Source organism: Micropterus salmoides, unplaced genomic scaffold (assembly GCF_014851395.1).
Source record: "Micropterus salmoides isolate LMB-PRFRI ecotype aquatic unplaced genomic scaffold, ASM1485139v1 Ms_hic_scaffold_23, whole genome shotgun sequence".
Taxonomy (NCBI): Eukaryota; Metazoa; Chordata; class Actinopteri; order Centrarchiformes; family Centrarchidae; genus Micropterus; species Micropterus salmoides.
Genome location: NW_024041484.1, coordinates 1862188 through 1883424, shown reverse-complemented (window position 1 = coordinate 1883424; position 21237 = coordinate 1862188). Strand labels below are relative to the sequence as shown.

Sequence of the window (21237 nt, the reverse complement as noted above, 5' to 3'; positions counted from 1 at the left end):
ATAGCCATGAATTCATTTGGGGTTACTTATAATGGGAAATTAAGTTTTGTGTTTAGTTGTGGGGAACCCTGGTGTATCTCCATCATGAAGCTGAGCTGCTCATCTCTCTCTCTCTCTCTCTCTCTCTCTCTCTCTCTCTCTCTCTCTCTCTCTCTCTGTCCCCCACCGGCACAAACAAGCCAATCAGAGGGCTCGGGTTGCCTCCTGCTGTTCACTCTCTCAGCGCCGCTGCCAGTCCACCAAAAGCGGTCTCCTCCTCTCAGAGACACACACACGCGCACACATACACACACACCCACACACACACACACACACAGTCCAAACCCTCAGAAAAGCCCGGCTGAATCCTCACATCGTCTGTCAGCATGGGGAGCGCTTGTTTTTCCCGGGACGTTTGTTTGTTTATCCTCCTCATAAATACTTGCAGGGTGATGGGGAATGTCGGACTCGCAGGTAAGAGCCCCCCTTTCCTCTCTGTCTCGCTTTATTGTCAACCATTAAATGCACTTTTTAGTGGCTTCAGTCCTGTCGGTTTAGTGGGCAAAGTGATGGAAACATGACTGAAAATCTACTCGGGAATATGTTATCACTAGAGATTAAAAAACGTAAAGCACAAGTAGGACACTTAGTCACATGCGCATCGCAAGTTCCCATAATAATATCATGATGTAATTTATGGCAGTCTATCTTCTGTGATATTAGAAGAGCATCGTAATTGTGAAAAAATACACTTCGTGGCACTAAAAACTGACATTTGCGAACTAATTTCTCTACGATTGTCATAAGAGGTCATTTTATAAATCTGCTTGATTTGATTTGACTGAATGTCACAGTCCCGAAACTCAGTTTTACATCGCAGTTTTTCCTGAAAGGCATTTGTGATGTGCAAATTAACTTCTGTTTCGTGCGCTGAAAGGTAGTTCCACTCGGGAACCGCAGCTTGATCTCTGGGGTAAGCACCAGTTTGGATTTGGAGTGAGAGGGTTGCCTGTTTCAATGTTTCACCTTCTGGAAATGGTTCAAATTATTTACCGAAGGTGGTTTTAGAAGCGGGGTGTGCCGCTAGAGAGCATCTTGTCTCCGGGTTTGGTGGCCCGTCCGAGGAGGGATGTGGAGGCTGTGTGTGTGTGTGTGTGTGTGTGTGTGTGTGTGTGTGTGTCTGAGCCCGCGCGTAGTAAATGTGGGTTGAGGGGGGTGGTGGCGGCGGCAGGAGGGCCGTCAATGTCCCAGGAGGAGCAGGCAGGCAGGCAACAGGGGCCCAATATCGACCGGCAGCAGCAGCACATTGCTCACCACTATAGATGGGTGAGGAGTCAATATTGAGACAGGGAGCTGCCTTGCAGGCAAGTCTTTGTCAAAACCAGGAGCAGAAAAGCTTAAAAGAAGAGGATCCAAAGTAAAACATGTCAGTGAAAGTGCCCCCTCTTGCACTATTTAGACTTCAACTTGTTGCAGCTTTTATTCTCTCTCTCTCCCTCTCTCTCTTTGCTTTGGCTCCAATAAAACACTCACTGGCTTTTTTTAACAGGAAAAATATTTATTGTAAATTCCGTTTTATCGTTTATTTATTGCCTTTATACGGCTAAGCCGGGCAGAGGGCCAGACAGAGAGCAGGGGTTTGACCACAGGCAGCTTCTATCCGGGTTGCCTAACTTCCACACAGGCTATTTATACTCTGATGGAAGCAGGGGAGGAGCAGAGGAGCTCTGTGGTGATACAAAGGTCTGCTGGATAGATGTGACAGGGGAAACCAAAACATCTCTATGTCTGTCTCTGGGTTCCCTCTTTCCCACTGTGTGTGTGTTTGTGTGTGTGTTATTAGTTGGCCCTCTGCTCCGGGATAAGGGCCCATATGTGACCGGACCAATAACCTGATCAAATGGGGAGCTATTAAACCCTCTTTTCTCTGCATGTGGTCAAGGGCTGGACCATGACTTTAGAGCTCTCTCTCACTGTCACACAAAAACAGTTTCTAATTTATCAGACACATTTGGCAAGGGTGTTCTGGGATTTGATTGATTTTAAAAAAGCTAATTCAGCTGCTCAAAGCTGAATAAGACAGCTTTGCAAGCGTATTGGTAGCACTGACAGTATTTCATTCAATGTCTTTTAAAACTGCAGAAGGAAAAATATGTTTAGTGTAGAGGTTCTGAACCATTTTGGCCTTCTGACCTTTAATCTCTAGTATAAGTCAAGTTCCAAAATGCTGGATACTTAATTTTCTGCAATGCAATTCAATTGGGGCTTGCATTAGACCCTCCCGGCCTGGTAAAGGAGTCAATAGGCTTCAACAAATGGCTTGTTGGTGGTTAAACACCGCCCCTGTTTTTTAGGGAAGGCTTCAGAGCATAGCCATTTGGCCAACACTGCCTTAACGCAGGGTTGGAAGACATATCTTAAGTTAGTTTTACACATAAAACAACCATATGAAGTAATTTTATCTTAAAATAACAGCATCAAAATAATTTTGATGGTACACTGACTTGTGGGTGAATGGCATCATTGCCACTCCGAGCACGGCACACCTGGTATTGCACTATGTAGGCCTAGCATTGGAATTCCAGGCAGGAAACCTTATGCGATAATGGCTTACGTTGTCGCATAAGGTTCCTTACGGCTCCATGTAACACACCAGCAAGACTCTTCAGCAAGCTCGCTTTAAGGAGAATCAAAGAGTATAGAATGTACAATGTAAGTTATTTGGAAGAAGCTAGCTCTGTATTCTCAGTAGCTATATAAGTATATCATGGCAGAGGCCAAAGAAGATGTTGTCAGAGGAAGCAAGGAAGAGAAAAAGAGAGAGTGACAGAGCTACTGACAAATAAGAGTAAATATGATTGGCATGAGCTTAATGAGCTGAAAGGATGCAGGGCAGATGTAGAACTGGCCGTCTTGCTGTTGGACTAGTCAGCAATAACTTATTAGATGGCTTGCTGTGTCTTCTGTTTTTGCGCTTGCTTGATATTTACCTATATTAGCAGACTTGAGCAAAATCAGAGGTCTCACAGACTGAGGTTTAGCTGCTAACTATAAATCTTGAGTTCATGTTAGCAAACATAATAGATAACACACGTTACTGTAAATGCTCTTGCGTCGGTTGCTGTCTAGCTTTGTTGGCTAGCTTGCCACCCAAGTTTCCGACTGCTACAACACTTACAAAACTTTTCTTCAACAAAATAACATGTCATGCCGGCCGAGTAGGCAACATAACTGAGCTCAGCAGCCTCTGTGGTCATAACGTCAACTAATGGCAGAGAAAAAGAGACTGAAGAGGACGTTGGCAGAGGAAGCTAAAGAGAAATAGTCACCAAGCAAGAGCCTCCCAAATGTTGCCGAGAGCTTCATGAAATAAAAGGTTGCAAGACAGATGCTGAGCTGGCATTGTTTCTGTTGGATTAGTTAATAATATTAATAATATTGCTGTGTCTTGTGTTGTCACACTTGCTTGATGTTTGGCTGTTTTAGAAAAGTTGCAGACTTGGTAGTTTTTGATCGCAAGAAATGCACGTGTATAGCTGTCCTTATTTAGCAGTGGTGAACTGCACTCTGAAACGATAGGGGTGCCAAACTGCAATAAACACCAAATCCTACATAACGTTGCTTTCATTTCCCACATTTTCAGACTCCACAACCCCGGTCTGGATGCAGCTTTCTTTTAAACTGACTTTCATGTGTAAAATTGGTGGAGCTACTGACCCACACCCGGCACAGAGTGATATTTTTGAAGACATTTTTTAAGGTCTGAAGTGGTAAAATTGTCCAGTAATCCAGTAAAAAAATATATAGGATTGAAGGAGTGTTAAATAGATAACATTTTAATTTAGTGTTTCCGTATCCTAGCTATGGTCTTGCAACCTGTCAGATTCATCTAGTGATACCTGGGGGGGTCCATACCCTCTAGGTTAGGAACCACTTGATGGGCTCATTATGCATTTGTGTATGCAGTGCATACGTTGGAACAAACAGCCATCATGTTATCCTACTGCAAGTGTCAAACAGGCTAAGCTACAAAAAATAGTAAATATAGATTGCAGATATCATCTGAATGCTATTTGATTGGTCCGTCCTACCATCCAACCAGAACGGTGCATCCCTAGCCATTGTTAACATCAGGGCTTGTTAAATCAACTGGGACTCAGGTCTAATTGAGTATTGATTTTATTACATTTGTGCAGATGCAGACGAGTGCGCAGAGGATTCAGACGACTGCCACATCGACGCCATTTGCCAGAACACACCCAAGTCCTACAACTGCATCTGCAAGCCGGGCTACAAGGGAGATGGAAAGCAGTGCGAGGGTGAGCTGCCGTTCTACTTCATCACATTTATTTGTCAGTCAGACTCACTTTTAACTCTCAAACCAGAGCCACACTGTCTATCTGAGCAGCGTGTGTGCATCGCAGAATCTCTTGCTTTTCACTTTAGCGCCCATGTTAACAGGTTAGAGCAGCCACATGGCTGGTGTAAGCTATGGTGCTCAGGCACAGGCCAGGCACGCCTCAGGCGTCGCTTAGGTGCGGCTCATGTGCGGCTGCAGGGGCCAGTCATCTTTTTTGCTGTGAGATGTGCACAGTTCTTAGCAAAAATAGATTTTGAAATTTGTTAGTCATATTGAAATCATACTAGTAACATTACACCTTTCACTACAGTTTCAATATATTTACCTGTAGAAAAAATATTATTTTCAGTGTAGAAAGATAGGACTGGCAGTAGCAAGGACACAGTAGCAAGGACGCAGTAGCAACGCTGTCTGTGTGGACACCACATGCGTGAAAGCCAAAGCACTTCAGTGAGGTAACCATCACACACATGTAGTGGTAGGCGATGTGGCCCAAGCGTTAGTACCTAAAATTGATCTTGGCTTATCCAGGTAGGGGTTAAAGCATATTCAGGCACAGGGCACTTATAAATGCAGAAGCAAAGCCCGTTTTCATCACAAGTTCAGTTTTTCTGCGAGATTGAAGTTGAGAACACATCCACAAATAATAGATTGAGTCTAACAGATTGGCGTTGAAACAGTGAGTGAACTGTGGGTTGAAATGGGTGAGGGACAATAATGTAATTTCAAGGCCTCGGTTTGCCTAAAAAGGGGGCTTGTCTAAAGGCTCAGAATTGGGATTCAGGGATGCTGGATTCAGAATGTGCAGTGATGGCTGTTGTTTAAATTACATTTAGTGCAGGGATGTGCAAAATAAATGTACAGTGTAGTATACTGTACTGTAAGGGGGGATTAGAGGGTATGAGAGTCAGTATCAGTGGGGGTCCCAGGCCTTGTTGATGAGTCCAGCTGCAGACGGAAAGAAACATCTTGTGGCGTGAGGTTTTGGTCCTGATAGACTGCAGCCTCCTGCTGGAGAGGAGTGTCTGAAACTGTCTGTGTCCGGGGTGGGAGGGGTCAGCCACAATCTTTCCCGCTCGCCTCAGAGTCCTGGAACCTCAGGAAGTACATCCTATGCTGGGCTTTCTTGGTGAGGGAGTCTGGGGGGAACTTATGGTGGTGTCATCCGCAAAACTTCAGAAGCTCAATGGACTGGTTCAGTTGTTGGTGTACAGGGAGAACATAGCCTTGAGGGGAACTGGTGCTAATGGTCCGAGAGACAGAGTTTTCCCATCTTCACGTGCTGCCTCCTGTCAGACAGGAAGTCAATGATGCATCTGCAGGTGGTCTGGCGCATTCAGCTGGGAGAGCTAGTTCTGCAGCAGTATGATGGTATTGAAGGTGGAGGTGAAATCTACAAACAGGACCCTGGCATAGGTTCCTGAGAAGTCCAGGTGCTGGAGGATAAAGTGAAGGGCCATGTTTACTGCATCATCTACAGACATGTTGGCTCTGTAGGTGTACTGCATGGTTGTGAGGTGGGACAAGACAAGGATTACTTCATTACCAAAGACAACAGGGCTATTGGTTCTGTGTTTTTTGTTTTTTGGGCGACATAGATGATGATAGAGGATTTGAAGTAGGCTGTACATGGCATGTCTCCAGGTCTTTAAGATGTCCGTGAACACCAGAGACACTGATCTGCATAGTGCTTCAGAGTGGAGGGAGAGACTGAGTCTGGCCCAGCTTCTTTACAGGGGTTCTGCCTCCAGATCAGTCTGTTGACATCCCTCTCCAGGATGGTGGGGATGGTGTCAGAACTGTCCATGTCTTTCTCGACAGCAGAACGCATGTAGTTGGTTGGCCAGGCAAAAGTTGTTAATAGAGTGGAGGGATTTAGGTAATGGTTGGGGTAGTACAGTCCAAGCATGCCTGAAGGTCCTCTATAGCTTCACTGGTCCAGTGCTTTGATATCAGAGAGCACGAACAAAACTCAGAGCTAGTGAACCATGGGGAAATAATCACTGAATTTAACAAAAGTATATTGGGTAACAATCACTTACTACCTTTAACACTGTGCTACATTACAGAGAAATACAAAACCGTAATAATCAGCCTTTAACATATACATTTTACAAGCTGCCTGTCAACAACAAGCGGTAATGATTTTGAATGTGTCGGATCAACCAGCAAGGAGACTGAGGATTTTCTTCATTTATATCAGCACAGCATAACATCAAGATATGGGAAGAAATAACTTCCAACTTCACAAGAACAAATACTCCCAGACTGATCAACACGATGGATGATGTATATTATTACTTACAAATTAACTCGATACAATCTCACTAGTAGAGTAAAATTGATAAAATATTAAATTTCTTTCCATATGTTGTCATGTATGAATGAAAAAAACCAAAGTGAACACTTAACTGGGCCTCTGATGTAACAGCCCATTAGACAGCTGTTTCACAACCCCCATATGCACACACCCTCCATACCCCCCTCACCACTACCACAATCACCCTCTCCACTCCCACAACACAATTTCTCCTAATTAATGGGGAGGAAGTGGACTGAGTGAAGGTGTTAGGGTGAGATGGGGGCAGCACCTGGCTGTGCGTTCACACCTCCACTCAGTTCTGCCTCAAAGCACACCACAGCTGGAGCTCCGCCGACTGCACAGATATGCTCTCTCTCTCTCTTTCTCTCTCTGTCCCAGCTCACTCACACATTGATTGACACAGGCATACACACACACACACACACACACACACACACAGTGTAATCCTCATGTACCATATGCTGCTCTGCTCATAACAAGTTTGCCTTTATATAGAAAATGATGCTACCGACCTTTTGCATTTTCTTAAACCTTGATGTCATTAAAGGATAATTACGGTTTACTACAACTTTGACCCAAATCAATTGCTAAGATCTGGGAACACAACGACATCACTTCTCCATCGTCCTACTGACCAAGAAAGATGACCAGTCAGATGATCCCACAGGTTGTAAACCAGCAAACCGACAGTTTAACCAGATTATCTAAACCTTTGAGTTGCCAAAACAATCTCACCTTAAGGTCCATTTGGTAGTTATTGTAGAGCTTTTGATCATAACAAATGGTCTTCTTCAGTGGATGGATCTGCAGAGGTGCAGAGTTGGAAATGTTCAAATTTCAGATTTCCAAATTAAACAGCCATTTCCCAAAATGCATTTTACAGTCCCCACAGAATTTGACTGAACTTGTTCTGCTCCAGCTGTGGGTGGTATAGAGAGTGCAATAAGATTTCTCCATTCACCTTTTATCATAACTAAACGCATCACTTTTGTTTTTGCCCCCATTCATCATGAGCTGAACTCAAAGACCTAAGACTCTCTCTGTCTACACAAAAGGTCTATTTCTCTCAAATACTGTCAAAATCTGTGTTAGTGAGCACTTCTCCTTTGACGAGATAATCCATCCACCTCACAGGTGTGGCATATCAAGATGCTGATCAGACAGCATGGGGATTGCACAGGTGTGCCTTTGGCTGGCCACAATAAAACGCCACTCGAAAATGTGCAGCTTCACTGTATTGGGAAGGTCCGGGGGAAACCAGTCAGTATCTGGTGTGAAACCAGTCAGTATCTGGTGTGACCACACAGTGCAACATGTCTACTTCGCATAGTGTTGATCAGGTTGTTGATTGTTGCCTGTGGAATGTCGGTCCACTCCTCTTCAATGACTGTGCAAAGTTGCAGTCAGGTAGAGCCCCCAATGAGGATGATGAGCATGCGGATGAGCTTCCCTGAGACAGTTCCTGACAGTTTGTGCAGAAATTCTTTGGTTATGCAAACCGATTGTTGCAGCAGCTGTCCAGGTGGCTGGTCTCAGATGATCTTGGAGGTGAAGATGTTGAGTGTGGAGGTCCTGGGCTGGTGTGGTTACACGTGGTCTGCAGTTGTGAGGCCGGTTGCATGTACTGCCAAATTCTCTGAAACGCCTTGTGGTAGAGAAATGAACATTTAATTCACAGGCAACAGCTCTGGTGGACATTCCTGCAGTCAGCATGCCAATTGCTGTTCCCTCAAAACTTGCGACATCTGTGGCGTTGTGCTGTGTGATGGAACAGCACATTTTCGAGTGGCCTTTTATTGTGGCCAGCCTAAGGCACACCTGTGCAATACCCAAAAACAAAAAGGTTACGTTTAGAATTTTGTTCAGTGTAGCTCTCTAAATGATGTGTTCTGTGTTTATGCTGGTTTTTGGTGTGCTTTTTTGAAAAACAGTTAATGTGCTGAATGGGAGATGGAACTACCTTTCCTGAATAAGTTCTGAAGAAGCAAACATTTAACTCACATGACTGCTCAGCTATTTTTCTGTCTTTGTCTCCGGACTGCATTAAGCACGGATAATACTAACTGACATGAAAGAAGAATTATACCTTGCCCAGTTGAAACACATTCCTGATGACCTTTCTCCATTTTTCTCAGATTCATGGTCTTAGGTCCATGTGACTGGTTTTGTTCCTGGTTTGCAACATCTACTTCTTGTTTATTACAGCCAAGCGTAACATTAACTTCAGGTGAAACTGCTCTTTCACCTGAAGTTGCCTGGTTTATTAGCTCCAAACCAGTTGATGGAAAGTTGCCTAAATCGCATTGTCTTTTATTTTCTTTTTTGCAACATTTCAAAAGTTTGCTTAAATTTCACTTGACAACTAGATGGAAACATGGCTACTGTTAAGAGAGACTCCAGTCTGCACTTCAGACACTTCACTGATAAACCGCAGAGTAACATTAGGCTTCATGATCAGAGAAGATTTTATATTACATCAACTCTTCTGTCCATACTCACACGCTCTCTCTCTCTCTCCTCTCTCTCTCTCTCTCTCTCTCACACCTTTGAGTCACACTTGACAATTGATTGTTTTCATAACCCCCATCAGCACCCCTTCTTCCCATGTCCATGTTTCTACACATTGAGTGAAATAAGCAGTTTATTTTAAAAGTGGGTGAATGATTAAATTGCATGTAAGTTGGGGCCTCTAACGGTGAGACATTAACTGTGAGTAGGGGTTCAAATATTAATTAGCCATGTATTTTTGTTTCATCGGTTCATACTTTTTCTTACCTATAGATATTTTTCATTTTTATAGACACTCAACAGTATTACTGATTTTTTGTGTGCTAACAAATAACTGTTGTTTGACTTTGTTAAAATCCTATGTGCTGTAGTAGATGCCAGTTTGTCTTAGAGAATGGAAAGTAAACCAGGAACACACTTCATATTTTGAAAGAAATGCTAAATGACATTAGCAAAAGCTAGCCCAGACGTGACGTCATGACTTCGGCTCTGTATAGAGCATTTTCCAATGCAGTCAATGCAGTTGGTTTATTGAATGAATACAACTTCTTATGTGGATCTGCATACACTCTCTGCTTTTTTTCTTTGTACCATTTGTGTCTTCTGGAATCTCACGATGACACCATTATTGGTTGAAGAAACCCTTTAGATGTGTGTGATTACTGACTGTGTAATAATGCAGCAGATGTCTTTTCTGTTTGCCATATACTATGTGACTTTACAGAGACACGCACAGTCTGAACGATGAGTCCTGAATATCAGCAGCTCCTCTGTCCTCTGAGAGGAGGCAGCAGAAGGTTGCAGGAATATGATCTTCCTCCCATAAAGCTGCTGTCTGAGCAGACCTGTCCTGTCTGCCACTTTTTATGACATCACCTAACCCAGGCCAGCATTTGAATCAGTGTGTGAGTGTGTGTGTGTGTGTGTGTTTCTGTGTGGGAGCTGTACTTCTTCGATGGAGCTTCAATGTCAACTACTTTTTATTACATCACCGTTCTACATCCAGCATTTGAATGCTTCTGTGTGTGTGTGTGTGTGTGTGTGTGTGTCAAACACGCTTGACAACACACTCTCCTCCTTTTGCCTTTTGACTGTGAGTTGTAATCTATCGAACTCCCCCCAGTGATGAGACAACAGCTCATGACAGGGACGTCAAATGAAGACAGATGGTGGATGGGAGGAGACCCCTGACCCTGGTGATTAGATATGGGTGCTGTAATTGGCCGGCTGTGTTTTCCATCACCAGGCATTACGGGCCACTTTGCCGGCCAGCGCCATTAGCGGCTCTGCTATTCCTGGAAGCACCTGGAAGCAGCAGAGCGCCTGTGCTCACTCTCTTCATCCCTCAGGTCTTCTCTGTTTCTTTATTATCAGCTAGTCATTCTATATTAGCAAAGACTTACTCAACAGTCTGGTTAAACATGATGTGGATTATGAGAAATTGCATAAACCTGAGAGTTTAGCATATACTCCTCAATCCTTGTGAGTACATTGACTTAGAAATGCATGATCTATCCACACTGTTATCTCTCATTTTGTCATCTTATCAGACTTTTCTATCCAGAGCACCTGCATTTATTCAGAGGTCTCCAGATGCATGCTCCATATCCACGGATGCAGTGTACGTATTTGGTTTGTGAGGGGAATATTAACATCTGGGCCTCTCTGTGTTGTTAGCCACTATGTGCCGGCAGAAAGACCAGCAGCAATATGTGCAAAGTCATGGGTAACAAAATTGAAAAGGTGCAGTTAATTAAAAATAATGAGCTGGGTGGGTGATCCCCCTCTACCAGCTTGATAACACAAAGCTTCAGACAGCCTCCACACAAACTGATCCTGGTAACCATGACAGAATTCTGATAATAATTAGCCTAAACAACTATATAAAAATGTAAACAGTATGTTGGGGATGTTTCTATGTGGGTGTCTCCAGGTGTATGAACTGTATGGATGTAAATATTCTTAAAGTATGGACAATATACTGTGGCAACAAATATCCCCCCTGGGCATCTACTCAAAAGTGAGTAACATCAGTATTATATCATAGTTACTGTCAGTCTGTACAGAGACTCTCTAGAGAACAGGGCAAGCGGAATATTAATAACACCCACCCACATAAGGATCACCACACCCCAATGCACCCCATGCTGGAGTGAACTCACACGGCCACAGCATTATCGGCTCTTACTGCTGTGAACGAGATTCCTCAGTCCTACAGTCAGAATTACTTTCATACAAGCGTGTCTGTTTGCTGCTGTCACTGATTTATTAGAACATAATTATGGATGTTGGTCCACAAGATCAAGATCAAGGCCAGTTAACATATTTTTGCATTTCATGATTTTTTGATATATAAGTAGAGCCCATTGATGTGTTAACTTCTATTGGTGTATTATTGTGTGTAAATGGAGTGAATGCGATTTTACCATTTAATTATGTAACCTTTGCCAAGGTCACAGAGGTGTCGGCATCTGTATGGCACAAATAAGTAGCAGCAAGCATTTTCAGTTATTGAGATTCATCTTAAGTGAACACGTCAAGACTGAAGAACAGCTTAGACCTCAAAATACTGCACAGTGGTGTAAAATACTGTGAGACAAGGCTTTATAATTCTGGAAAGTTATCATGACATCAATCATTTTCTCCTCTGTGTTGCTGACCAACACAGAGTAGTGTTGATCCAAGTTAGACTTTTTTGCCAGACAGTCATGCTTTTTTTTTTGTTGCGGGATCCATCTGCATCCTGAATTACACTGGTCTCATTGAAATGAATGAGGAAACTGCACTTTTTGGCTAATGTCTGTCTGAAAACCAACTTCATGTAAGCCTAGTTTAGGCTAATTGTACAGCTGAATGCATCTGTTCTGGCAAATAGTCAAAATGAATTGGATCAGGGGCTATAACACTTGAGATTTCCTAATTAAAACACAGTGTTTTTCCAGATTTTTTTCCAGCAAAATCTTGTAGTTAGAGTAAGTGATGCAGATTTATGTTTGCAGTTTGTTTCGGCTCTGGGAAGTAAAGTGCAGAAACACCGCAGCAATGAGAGCTGAGCACTAAAGAAGAGGCCAAAGAAAGCAACGATGTAGAGTGATTCGACTTCTCACATACAGAACAATAGCTACAGTAAATATTCTGCTCAGGTCAAGAGCCACATGTAACTTAGACGAGATGGAAATCAATCAAAATATTAAATTATGCTTTTTGTCTTTTCCCCTTTCCTTTATTGTGTGTTATATATCTTTTTTTGTGCATGTAATAGGTTTGCAAAGTGAAAAAGCTCAGTCCACCTCAACGAGAGTTACCATTTCCCAGAGAAAACACTGCTCTGAACTGCCTGAAAACAGCTGGATTTTAGTCCAGCCTTTACTTCTGTAACCTGTCTGTGTCACTATGTAACACACGTCATAATGCTCGCCTAGCGGCTAGTGTGGAACGCACTCAAAAACACTAGCGGACGTCCACTCTGTGACTCCCCTCACCCCCGCCCTCCCTACTGAACGTTAGAGACCCTCCAGGCAGTCAGTGGACGTAAAGGTGTTAGAGAGATAGCGCAGTAAAAATGTTACGTAAGAAAGATCAATTTGTTACAAATGAATAACTCACCACTCTGAAAGTCTTGCTCCAGTCTAGGTTGCGAAGCTAGTTTGTTAACGTATACTTCTGGACTGAAACCGTGGTTACCGGCTTGTCAAGACCTGCCTTACTGTGCTTCTGATTGGCCAGTAGTCCTTAACTAGGTACTGCGCATGCAAATCCAAACAAGATCTTATAAAAGTGAGATGCTTTCCTCTGTAGCCGAAACAAAGCGTTCAACACACAGGGTGAAAAGAGGAGCTGCAGCAATGTGCAGTCTGACAAAAAATATGGTGTTTTTTGAAAATGAAACCATGTAAACCTGTTCTGGTACAAACCCTAAATAAAACGATAAACCTGAAAATGAGCATAATATGACCTCATTAATAGAATGTAGTGAATATCCTTTTTGTGTGGAAAGCAACAAGAAAATTTATTGTATTGATGATCACATTATTACTAGCCATTTAGTGGTTCCAGAAGGATGTGGCCTATGTGGCCCCACATTGAGAGAACTCTGGCTTGCTCTTGTGCTTTTGTAATGGCTGGGATTCGAGCCCCGGTGACCATGGGAGACGACCTGTGCTCTAAGCCTCTGCTACACTTCAGCACTACAAATTAGCAGCTTGCAGGCGGCCGTATTGTTCTGCCAGGAGCCAGCTGTCCGATAGTTCAGCAGGACTCAACAGGATCACATCCCAGCCACAGCAAGTTTCACCCAGACTGTGGGTATTTTCCTTTGTATCTCCTAGCTTCTGAGTGCTCCCATCAGGACTGTGTCCTCAGAGGAGTCATTTTGTCTTGTGAATGTGCTTCTCTGCAAGCTGCTCGCCACTGAAATCTGATCTGGCATTTATGAACGCTGCCCTCTCTGTAGACTTTTCCACGAGCTGATACTGCCGGCTCGTTATGGAAAAATGTGAACTTTTATCCCTGTGCTGTCAAATGAAGAGTATGTAGGAGGAGCTGTGTATCAGTCAAGCCTGTTTTACTAAACATGTGGTTGTTTGTGTGTGTGTGTGTGTGTGCAGAAAAGGTGCCAGAGTTGTCTCCCTGTTTATAGAGAGATCTAGTGAAACTGTAACCGGCTGTTGATAGAGTACTGTGCACTTCTTTACTAAGCTGAGAGTTAAGAGTTATGATAAGATGAATTGCTGAGAATCAAAGAGACTTTGCTGAGTTTCCAGAGTTCAGGACAGACAAGCTCCAGGAGCTTTGTGAGATGAGTGAAAGCATTCCTGTTGCAAACAACAATATGAAATGCTGAAAAGTCTTTTAATAAATAAATGTCTAACCAAAATGCCGTTTCACTTATTATTAGGGGCCAAACACAAACCATGCGAGGACCCTATTGAAATCAATGTGTTTATTATTATTCCAATTCTTATTTTTAGACTTTTAACGCATTTTTGCCAAAGTCATAGCGCTGCCTACTGGCAACTGGCTTTGATTTGCTCGTCCTTGCAGGTTGACCGGATCCATTTCAAATGTCTGCAGAAATGCTTTAAGACCTTGATGATTGATGCTGTTTTTTGAGAGGCTAAGGATGCTTGAAAACTCACGAAACACACATGACAATGTGTATTTTTTGTTGACTGATAGGGTTTGGGGCCATGAGTGTGGAAAAATGGCGCCCCCAACAAAATTTCAATGAAGCAGCCCCTGCGGATGTTTCGTCTAGATGTACAACATTTGGGAGGTAGATGTCTCTAGTTTCTCAAAAAACTCTTGAAACCATAACCTAATCCAACAGGAAGTCAGCCATTTTGAATGGGCTAAAGGGGCAATTAGGGTAATTTTTCATACTTTAACATCCTCTTCCTAGAGAAGTAATTGGATCAAATTCAAATTTGAGCAGTGCAATCTAAAGACCTTTGAAGCACCTGCTCTACATCGTCAGATATTTTTTCATTTGATTAGAGTCCCGGACTGGGGACATCTACGGGCAAATCATCTAAGTAGAAAAAAACAAACAAATACACATAAGGAGAGGCATGATACCAGCCAAACCACTGAGAGAGGGAGAGAAGGTGAAAATCTAGAACAACAACTGGATTCAGCTCCTTCGTGCAGTGTCCAATATTCATGAAAATTCAGAGCTGCATTGACCCACCTTTGGCAACGGCGCCGCATGCCTGATGTGCATTAATTTTATTTTATTTTGCCTGATTTCAACATGGCTTGTTAATTTTGGAGGTACTGATGGTAAACTTCAGGTGAGGATATTCTTTTTAAAAAACTGATATAGCATCAAAGTAGAAAACATTTTGAGATTGTTTTTGGGAGGAGTGTGGTTTTGAGACTCAGTCAGAGGTTCAGTGACCAGTTAACAGGACATTTCTTTAGTGTATGGTCGTCCGAAGGGATGGTTGATCTGGCTGATTGCCACAGAGCTATCAAAGGCCTGCAAAAGCACCCTTGTGTTTACTCAGCATTTGTCACTTGCTAATTGGCTGGTCTCATCAGTGCAGCCCATTGCGTGGAATAAAAGCCTCTTCTCCTCCCTCTCATTATGTGTTTTAACAACAGCCTTACAAGCCTCCTCCATCTTCATTCTCACATACACACAAACACATTTGTGTGTGCATTTGTGTCTCCGTTGAAGTCCAAGAGTTTATCTTGGCGCCGGAGCAACTAATTGAATATAAGGGAGGTGGAAGAATATCCTACTCTGAACACTGTAATATTGTTATTATAGGCTGTGTGTTTGGCTGTGTAGTGTACCCTTCTGCATATGGTGTTAAATTGGAAAGACTTTTTCACAGGAAATGCGTGATGGTAACTGTATGTTCAAAATTCAAATTTTAGAGGTGGTGCGAAGCATACAAAGTCAATGGACAGTGTGTCCATAGTCAGCTCTAGTCTGGGGCGTACAAACACAAACGGTCTAGCATTCAAACTTGTGTGAATGACATGAGGACAAAATTTGCTTTGCTTCCTGTCTGAACACATCTTAACAATGATGCTCCATGAGAGAACGGGCACATAGGAAACTTCTAGTTAAACCAGATTTAGCTCGCATTAAGACAGGATGAAAGTCCAGTTTGATTAATACATCCATGACTTTGAAGCCTTGTCAGATCTCTGGAATTCTACCTGGAATGGTGCTTGCATGCTACTGGCTAATGCAGTACATTGTCAGAAGATGTTACATTGTGGTAGATGTCAATCCTTTGGTCAGTGAGTATTTTGGTGCAGTGCTATTGTCAGTGTGTGAACTTTACCATGGCTAAGCTCCCCCTGGCTCCCCAGTAGTTTGCACCCTGGCTTAACATGGCCTTAGAGGAAACAACAAGAACAACATTAAGGTTCCATTCAGTAGCGTTCAGTAGAGTGCACTCAGTGCATCACTCCTGGCTTCTCTGAGTTCTCCAAATGAAAAGTCATGTCATTGCTCAATGATAAAACAAGTTGTGGTTCATGCAACATGCGCACTTCATGTGATCATGTGAGTCAGGATTCAGACAAAAAATAACAAAGAAATGCAAGGGCTGCATTCATTGTCTCACCTCTTGTTGGACAAGACATCTTCATTCCCAACTCATCACATATCGACCATTGGTCAAGACATATTGGCGTCGCTTTTTAACGCCCCTGGTACCCCTTTAGCATTGTTTTTTGGAAGTTTTTGACTCCGTGGTCAAGCAACAGTAAATATGCAATGTCCCATTAGACTTTCAAAATAAAAGTATTATATGTTGCAAAATGTTGCCATTTTGAAACGGAACTTTGTTAACATTAATGTTGTGTAATTTGGTTAGGTTTAGGAAAAGATAATGGTTTGGGATAAAATAACTACGTTATCTAAGTCAGTTAACTTATGTAAGTTAAGTAATGTTACTTGCTTGACTTCCATAAAAACATTTAATGTTGACTTTTACTTTCACTCAGAAACAAACACTGGTCTCCTGGTTGAAAGAAACAGTAGAGGGCTTCCCCTGGTGCGTTGAACTATGACACTATAGGGATCCCCTGTACATTACAAACTGAAGCCAATGGGACCATGCGTCCATATTTGAGGACTTGCTTGTAAGGACGGGTTGTGTTTGAGGCACCAGTGAGCTAATGATGTACAGTGCATGGATCTCCAGTCAGAGTAACAGATCCATGAGTTTGAAGGCTTAGTAAAATCTTCATTTTTGAAAAATTTGAACTTCTGCTTCTGTTGGTTTTTGTATGTACAAATCATTGCACCATTACCTTAGACTCCTCTTTGACAGTTATCACTTCTGGACCATCTCTACGCATGCAGAATTTTTACCCCTACTTTGAGTGTGACCATTCAGAACAGATTATATATATATATATATATAGGGGAAAGCCGGGACGATTGAAACGCGGGACAAATGAAACACAGCAATTTTCTCGGAGCCCATACAACTCTAATATGCCACAGTACCTCAGCACATACAGCCCGCAGTACTTAACAGAACCGGGAAAAATCAGGTGGATACGTCACACTTTCATGGAGTTATACGAAAGAAGCTGTTTTCAATCACGGAAAGTAAATTCACTCAAACGATTTTTTTTGAATGATGAGTTGTGTTTATTGTTCCATGTGTCATGGTCATGATCACATGAAAGATTAGCTAGTATTTTAAGACATCCTGAAGTTTTAAATGTCAAAGTTTTACAGTTTAGAAGCTAGTGAAATTTAAATGTCAGGAGTCAGCCATTCTACCTTATTTAGATAGGGCGGGGGGGCAGAGTCCACTAGGCTGCAGGCTGGACCACCAGGATGCTAACAGCCAAATAACAGGATCTTCACAGTAACGTAGGACCAGGAAAACAGGCTGCAGATGTACATAAGCCGATATCTAATCCAAATGCACATTAACTGTTGAATATTCTAGTTAGCTAGCTAAGTTATATTGATCCTGTTGAAAACAGACGCCCCCGGTACCGGTGGGCAACTGTGCGCTGGGCACCGCCGAAATTTTTGCTTCGAGTCTAAGCGGCGCCATATTGATTATTGCGCAACACCTGCAAGCTGCCTGCCTGCTGTCGACATTTCTGCAGAGACGAAACTTGAGAACACACGGTGTTTTTCGCCATTTTGTGGCCGACCCGTTGGAGATACATAGACATGCAGGTACCAAATGAAAGGTCTGCTCAAGCCGGATCGATCGATGCCCCCCCCCCATCACTGTATGTTCTGGGATGTTCCGTTCTCAATCTACAGGCCTGTAAAGCATGGATATGCTTTTGGTGACAGGAATGTTGATGAATATTCACTGTTTTTATCAATATTTCAATGTTATGTTATTTGGAACTTGGTTGTATGGACAGAAAAAGTGTTTTAAAGATATCTACCAATAAAAGTATTTGCCAAAATATGGACATTCACCTGGTATATTTTGAAAATGTTGTATTTTAGTTTATTTTCATCAGATTTACAATTACAATTGCAATCTAGGTATAGTAGAAGATATTCAGTTGCATTATAACCTTCCTTTTGATGGTTTATTGCATTAAAATATAGCTTTTTTTTTACCAGGCAAGGATGAAAATATTAGATTTTTTCTTTATTACATCTCCATGTAGTCTGTAATAGTAAAATAAATATATTAATATACAATGGATTTAAATTCCTTAGACTTCTGACTGCATCTGGGCCAAATGGTTGTGGAGTTATTCCTGATTCATTTTGGGTTTGTTATTTTAGGCGTTTTTTCTGGAAAAATGAGCATGTTTTTATACTATTTTTTATTAAGAAAAAGGACATAATAAGTTTGCAGTTATGTATTAAGAAGGGCAGTGTCAAGCTTTCTAAATAAAAACAAGAATAACTTAAACTATTTAAATGTATATGGTTGTGTTTCTTGCGTCCCACCCCTGTGATTCTTCTGTCCTGCACAGTAGGGATGAATGAAACAATGCGCACCTTTTGTTCAAAGTTAAATTATACTTAAGTCGTTCCACATTTTAACAAGATAACACCTGGTATTGATAGAGCACACACGTGAGTTGATGACAACAAATGATTTCTGTCTGTAACGTTATAGTTTAAAATGAAAGTGTTTCAATCGTCCCGGCTGTCCCCTATGTATATACTTTGCATTTTTATGTGTTTAGACAAAAACTGCAATATTGCTCTTATAGCCTGTTTACTATTTGTAATCAATATTTATTTATTATTGACATCTGAACAGTGACATCACATCCATTTGTTGGGGCCGTACCATACCTTTCATGCGTTTTTTTTTTTTGTAAAATTTGAACATATTACGAAAGATACCATGACAGCTTCGGAATGGATTCTATTTGCAGCTCATGCCTTACTCTGCGCCACAGTGACGAACACCTGACCTGCTTTACAGGACAGAGAGAGGAAGAAAGGGCATCTCATGGGAAGAATAGATGACAAGGGAGAAGGCGCAGGTGGGAGGGCGAGAGGGAGAAGTGGCAGACAATTACTAGGCCATTGTCTGCCTGGCGTCTGAACCACCGTCATCAGTCAGCCACTCTCCTCACTGGCTCGCTACAGACACACTCACACACACACAAATGCAACCCACCCAACACAGATTCCATCCATGCACCTCCCTCCGTCTACTGTCTCTCTGTCTGCTTCTTCGATACCCAGTGGAGCTCAGGCTTTATATATAGATACAAAGACCTCGTGCCAGCATCTCCAAGCCACTTCTTTGTCAATCTTTGACCCATGATGTGTGGTGCTGCGGGGTGCATATGTCACTCAGCAAAAGCTCACTGAGAGGAAAGAAATTACATGCAGCTTGGCACTGACTAAAAACCTGTGCAGACAAAGACCTGCATAAAGGCTGACTTTATAAAGACACACATACACGCTCTGTCTAATTCCTTTTTTGAGAGATTAAAAACTGAAAGAAGAAAATCCATCAAAATGAGTGACCTTCACTTGATAACCAGGCGGTTGCTCTGTGGCTTGTTCTTGACAAAGCAGCCAGCCACACTCTTAGAGTGGGTAATGGAATGTGACATTCAGCACAGTAGTTTAAAAAAAAGTTTTCCCTGTTATCCAGTCTCATGAATAAGCACACATGGTTGTTATTTTGGGACACAGCTGAGGTGAAATTTTTGCTGAAGTCTGTTAAAACCCCTTTTATCAACATTCAGACACAAATGTGATACGTCTTGTTTAAATGTGGCTGTCAATCAGATCTCAGCCACATTAATCTACTATTTATATGTCGGCTAGTTCTGATGCAGATGTTTGGGAAGTCACACTTTACTACAATGACATTCAGCCGTGGCAATCAGAAAACCCCATAACACAGCCATTTAGTTATTTTTAATGGCATATATTGTATATATATAATATTTTAAATGCTAAAGCTTTAAAAGCATACTTGATGATTTGGCGCTATATAAATAAAAATGTTGTGTAAAGCTGGCAGAATCAGAGCAGAGTGGACGGGCTGGGGTGTATGGTTTAACAATGTCCTGGCTGTAGGATGGGCCTGAGCTATTTGTAGCACAGTGGGCAAGTACCAATCGAATTCAAGTAGCCGCTGGTAGCCAGTGCTGGGTGCAGAGGAGCTGTGCAGTGTGGGAGAATTTTGGTATATTGAAGACCAGCTGACCTGCATTCGGGATGATCTGCAGAGGTTGGATGCTAAAGGTTCCAGCAGGATGATGACAGTAGAGTAGAGGGAGGCTGCTGTAGCAGTGTGGAATTCCTCTGTGAAGGCAGGGAGAGCAGTCTCTGTTTAGTGACCTGCCTTGAAACCAGATATAGAGATATGCAGAAAGCTCAGCATGCTCAAATGTTTTAGACTGAAATGGAAAAAGAGAGATTGGTCAGTAATTAGAAAGGTTAAGTGTGTGTTTATTTAAAAGAGGATTTACTAACACTGCTTCAAAAGTGTTACAAAAGAAGGGATAGGGTAAAGAGGGCAGGGGGTTGAGGCAGTGGGCGGTAACCAGTGTTAGTAAAAGGAAGTTAAAGTAGGAGATTAAGAAGTGGATGCAGGACAGGTGTCGTCAGCAGGTGGGGAAATGAGGAGTCTATGTCACCTGTGTTTTTTGCCAAGTAGTAAACAAAGTTCTTCAGTAGAAGGGAGGAGGGTGAGTGGGGGAATCATTTTGGGGTTGAAGAAGGAAGATTGAATTTTGGATCAAAAGAAAGAGATTTTCACTGCAGATAAAAGAGGCGGCAAAAGAAGATGTTTTCCACCATTTTGTTTCAGCTGTCCATTTGCGCACTGAGTCAGAGTAGAGGACAAAGTGGAGTTGGGAGGAATGAGTGAAAAGGAGTTGAGTGGGAGAGCTGATAGGACAAATGAGGCAAGAGAGGAGGGAGATAGGGAGTGAAGGTTTTAGTAGATAGGGACAGTATGTAAAAGAGAGGTTTGAGAGTTTAAGTGGTGGAAAGAGTAGGATATATAGAGGGAGACCTGTGCATGACGTGTAAGTCCAACAGGACTGTTTCATCCACCCATATTTACACTCTCCCTTCTTCTCAAAAATGATTATCTCCTGAATTAATAGACCAACATCTGGCAGCCTG

At 42.3% G+C, this 21237-nt stretch overlaps 1 protein-coding gene across 2 annotated transcripts in view; it reads left to right on the top strand.

The window, feature by feature from the left end:
- The first annotated feature begins 258 nt into the window (after positions 1-258).
- scube1 (signal peptide, CUB domain, EGF-like 1) overlaps positions 259-21237 on the top strand; it is a 151236-nt gene continuing 130257 nt past the window's right edge. Inside the window, exons 1-2 of one of the 2 annotated variants that reach the window (XM_038738664.1) lie at positions 259-453; positions 4176-4298. In XM_038738664.1, the coding sequence (XP_038594592.1) occupies positions 366-453; positions 4176-4298 (211 nt within the window). In that variant the 5' untranslated portion in view covers positions 259-365. The remainder of the gene's footprint in view (positions 454-4175; positions 4299-21237) is intronic. The other variant, XM_038738665.1, reaches the window with a different exon arrangement.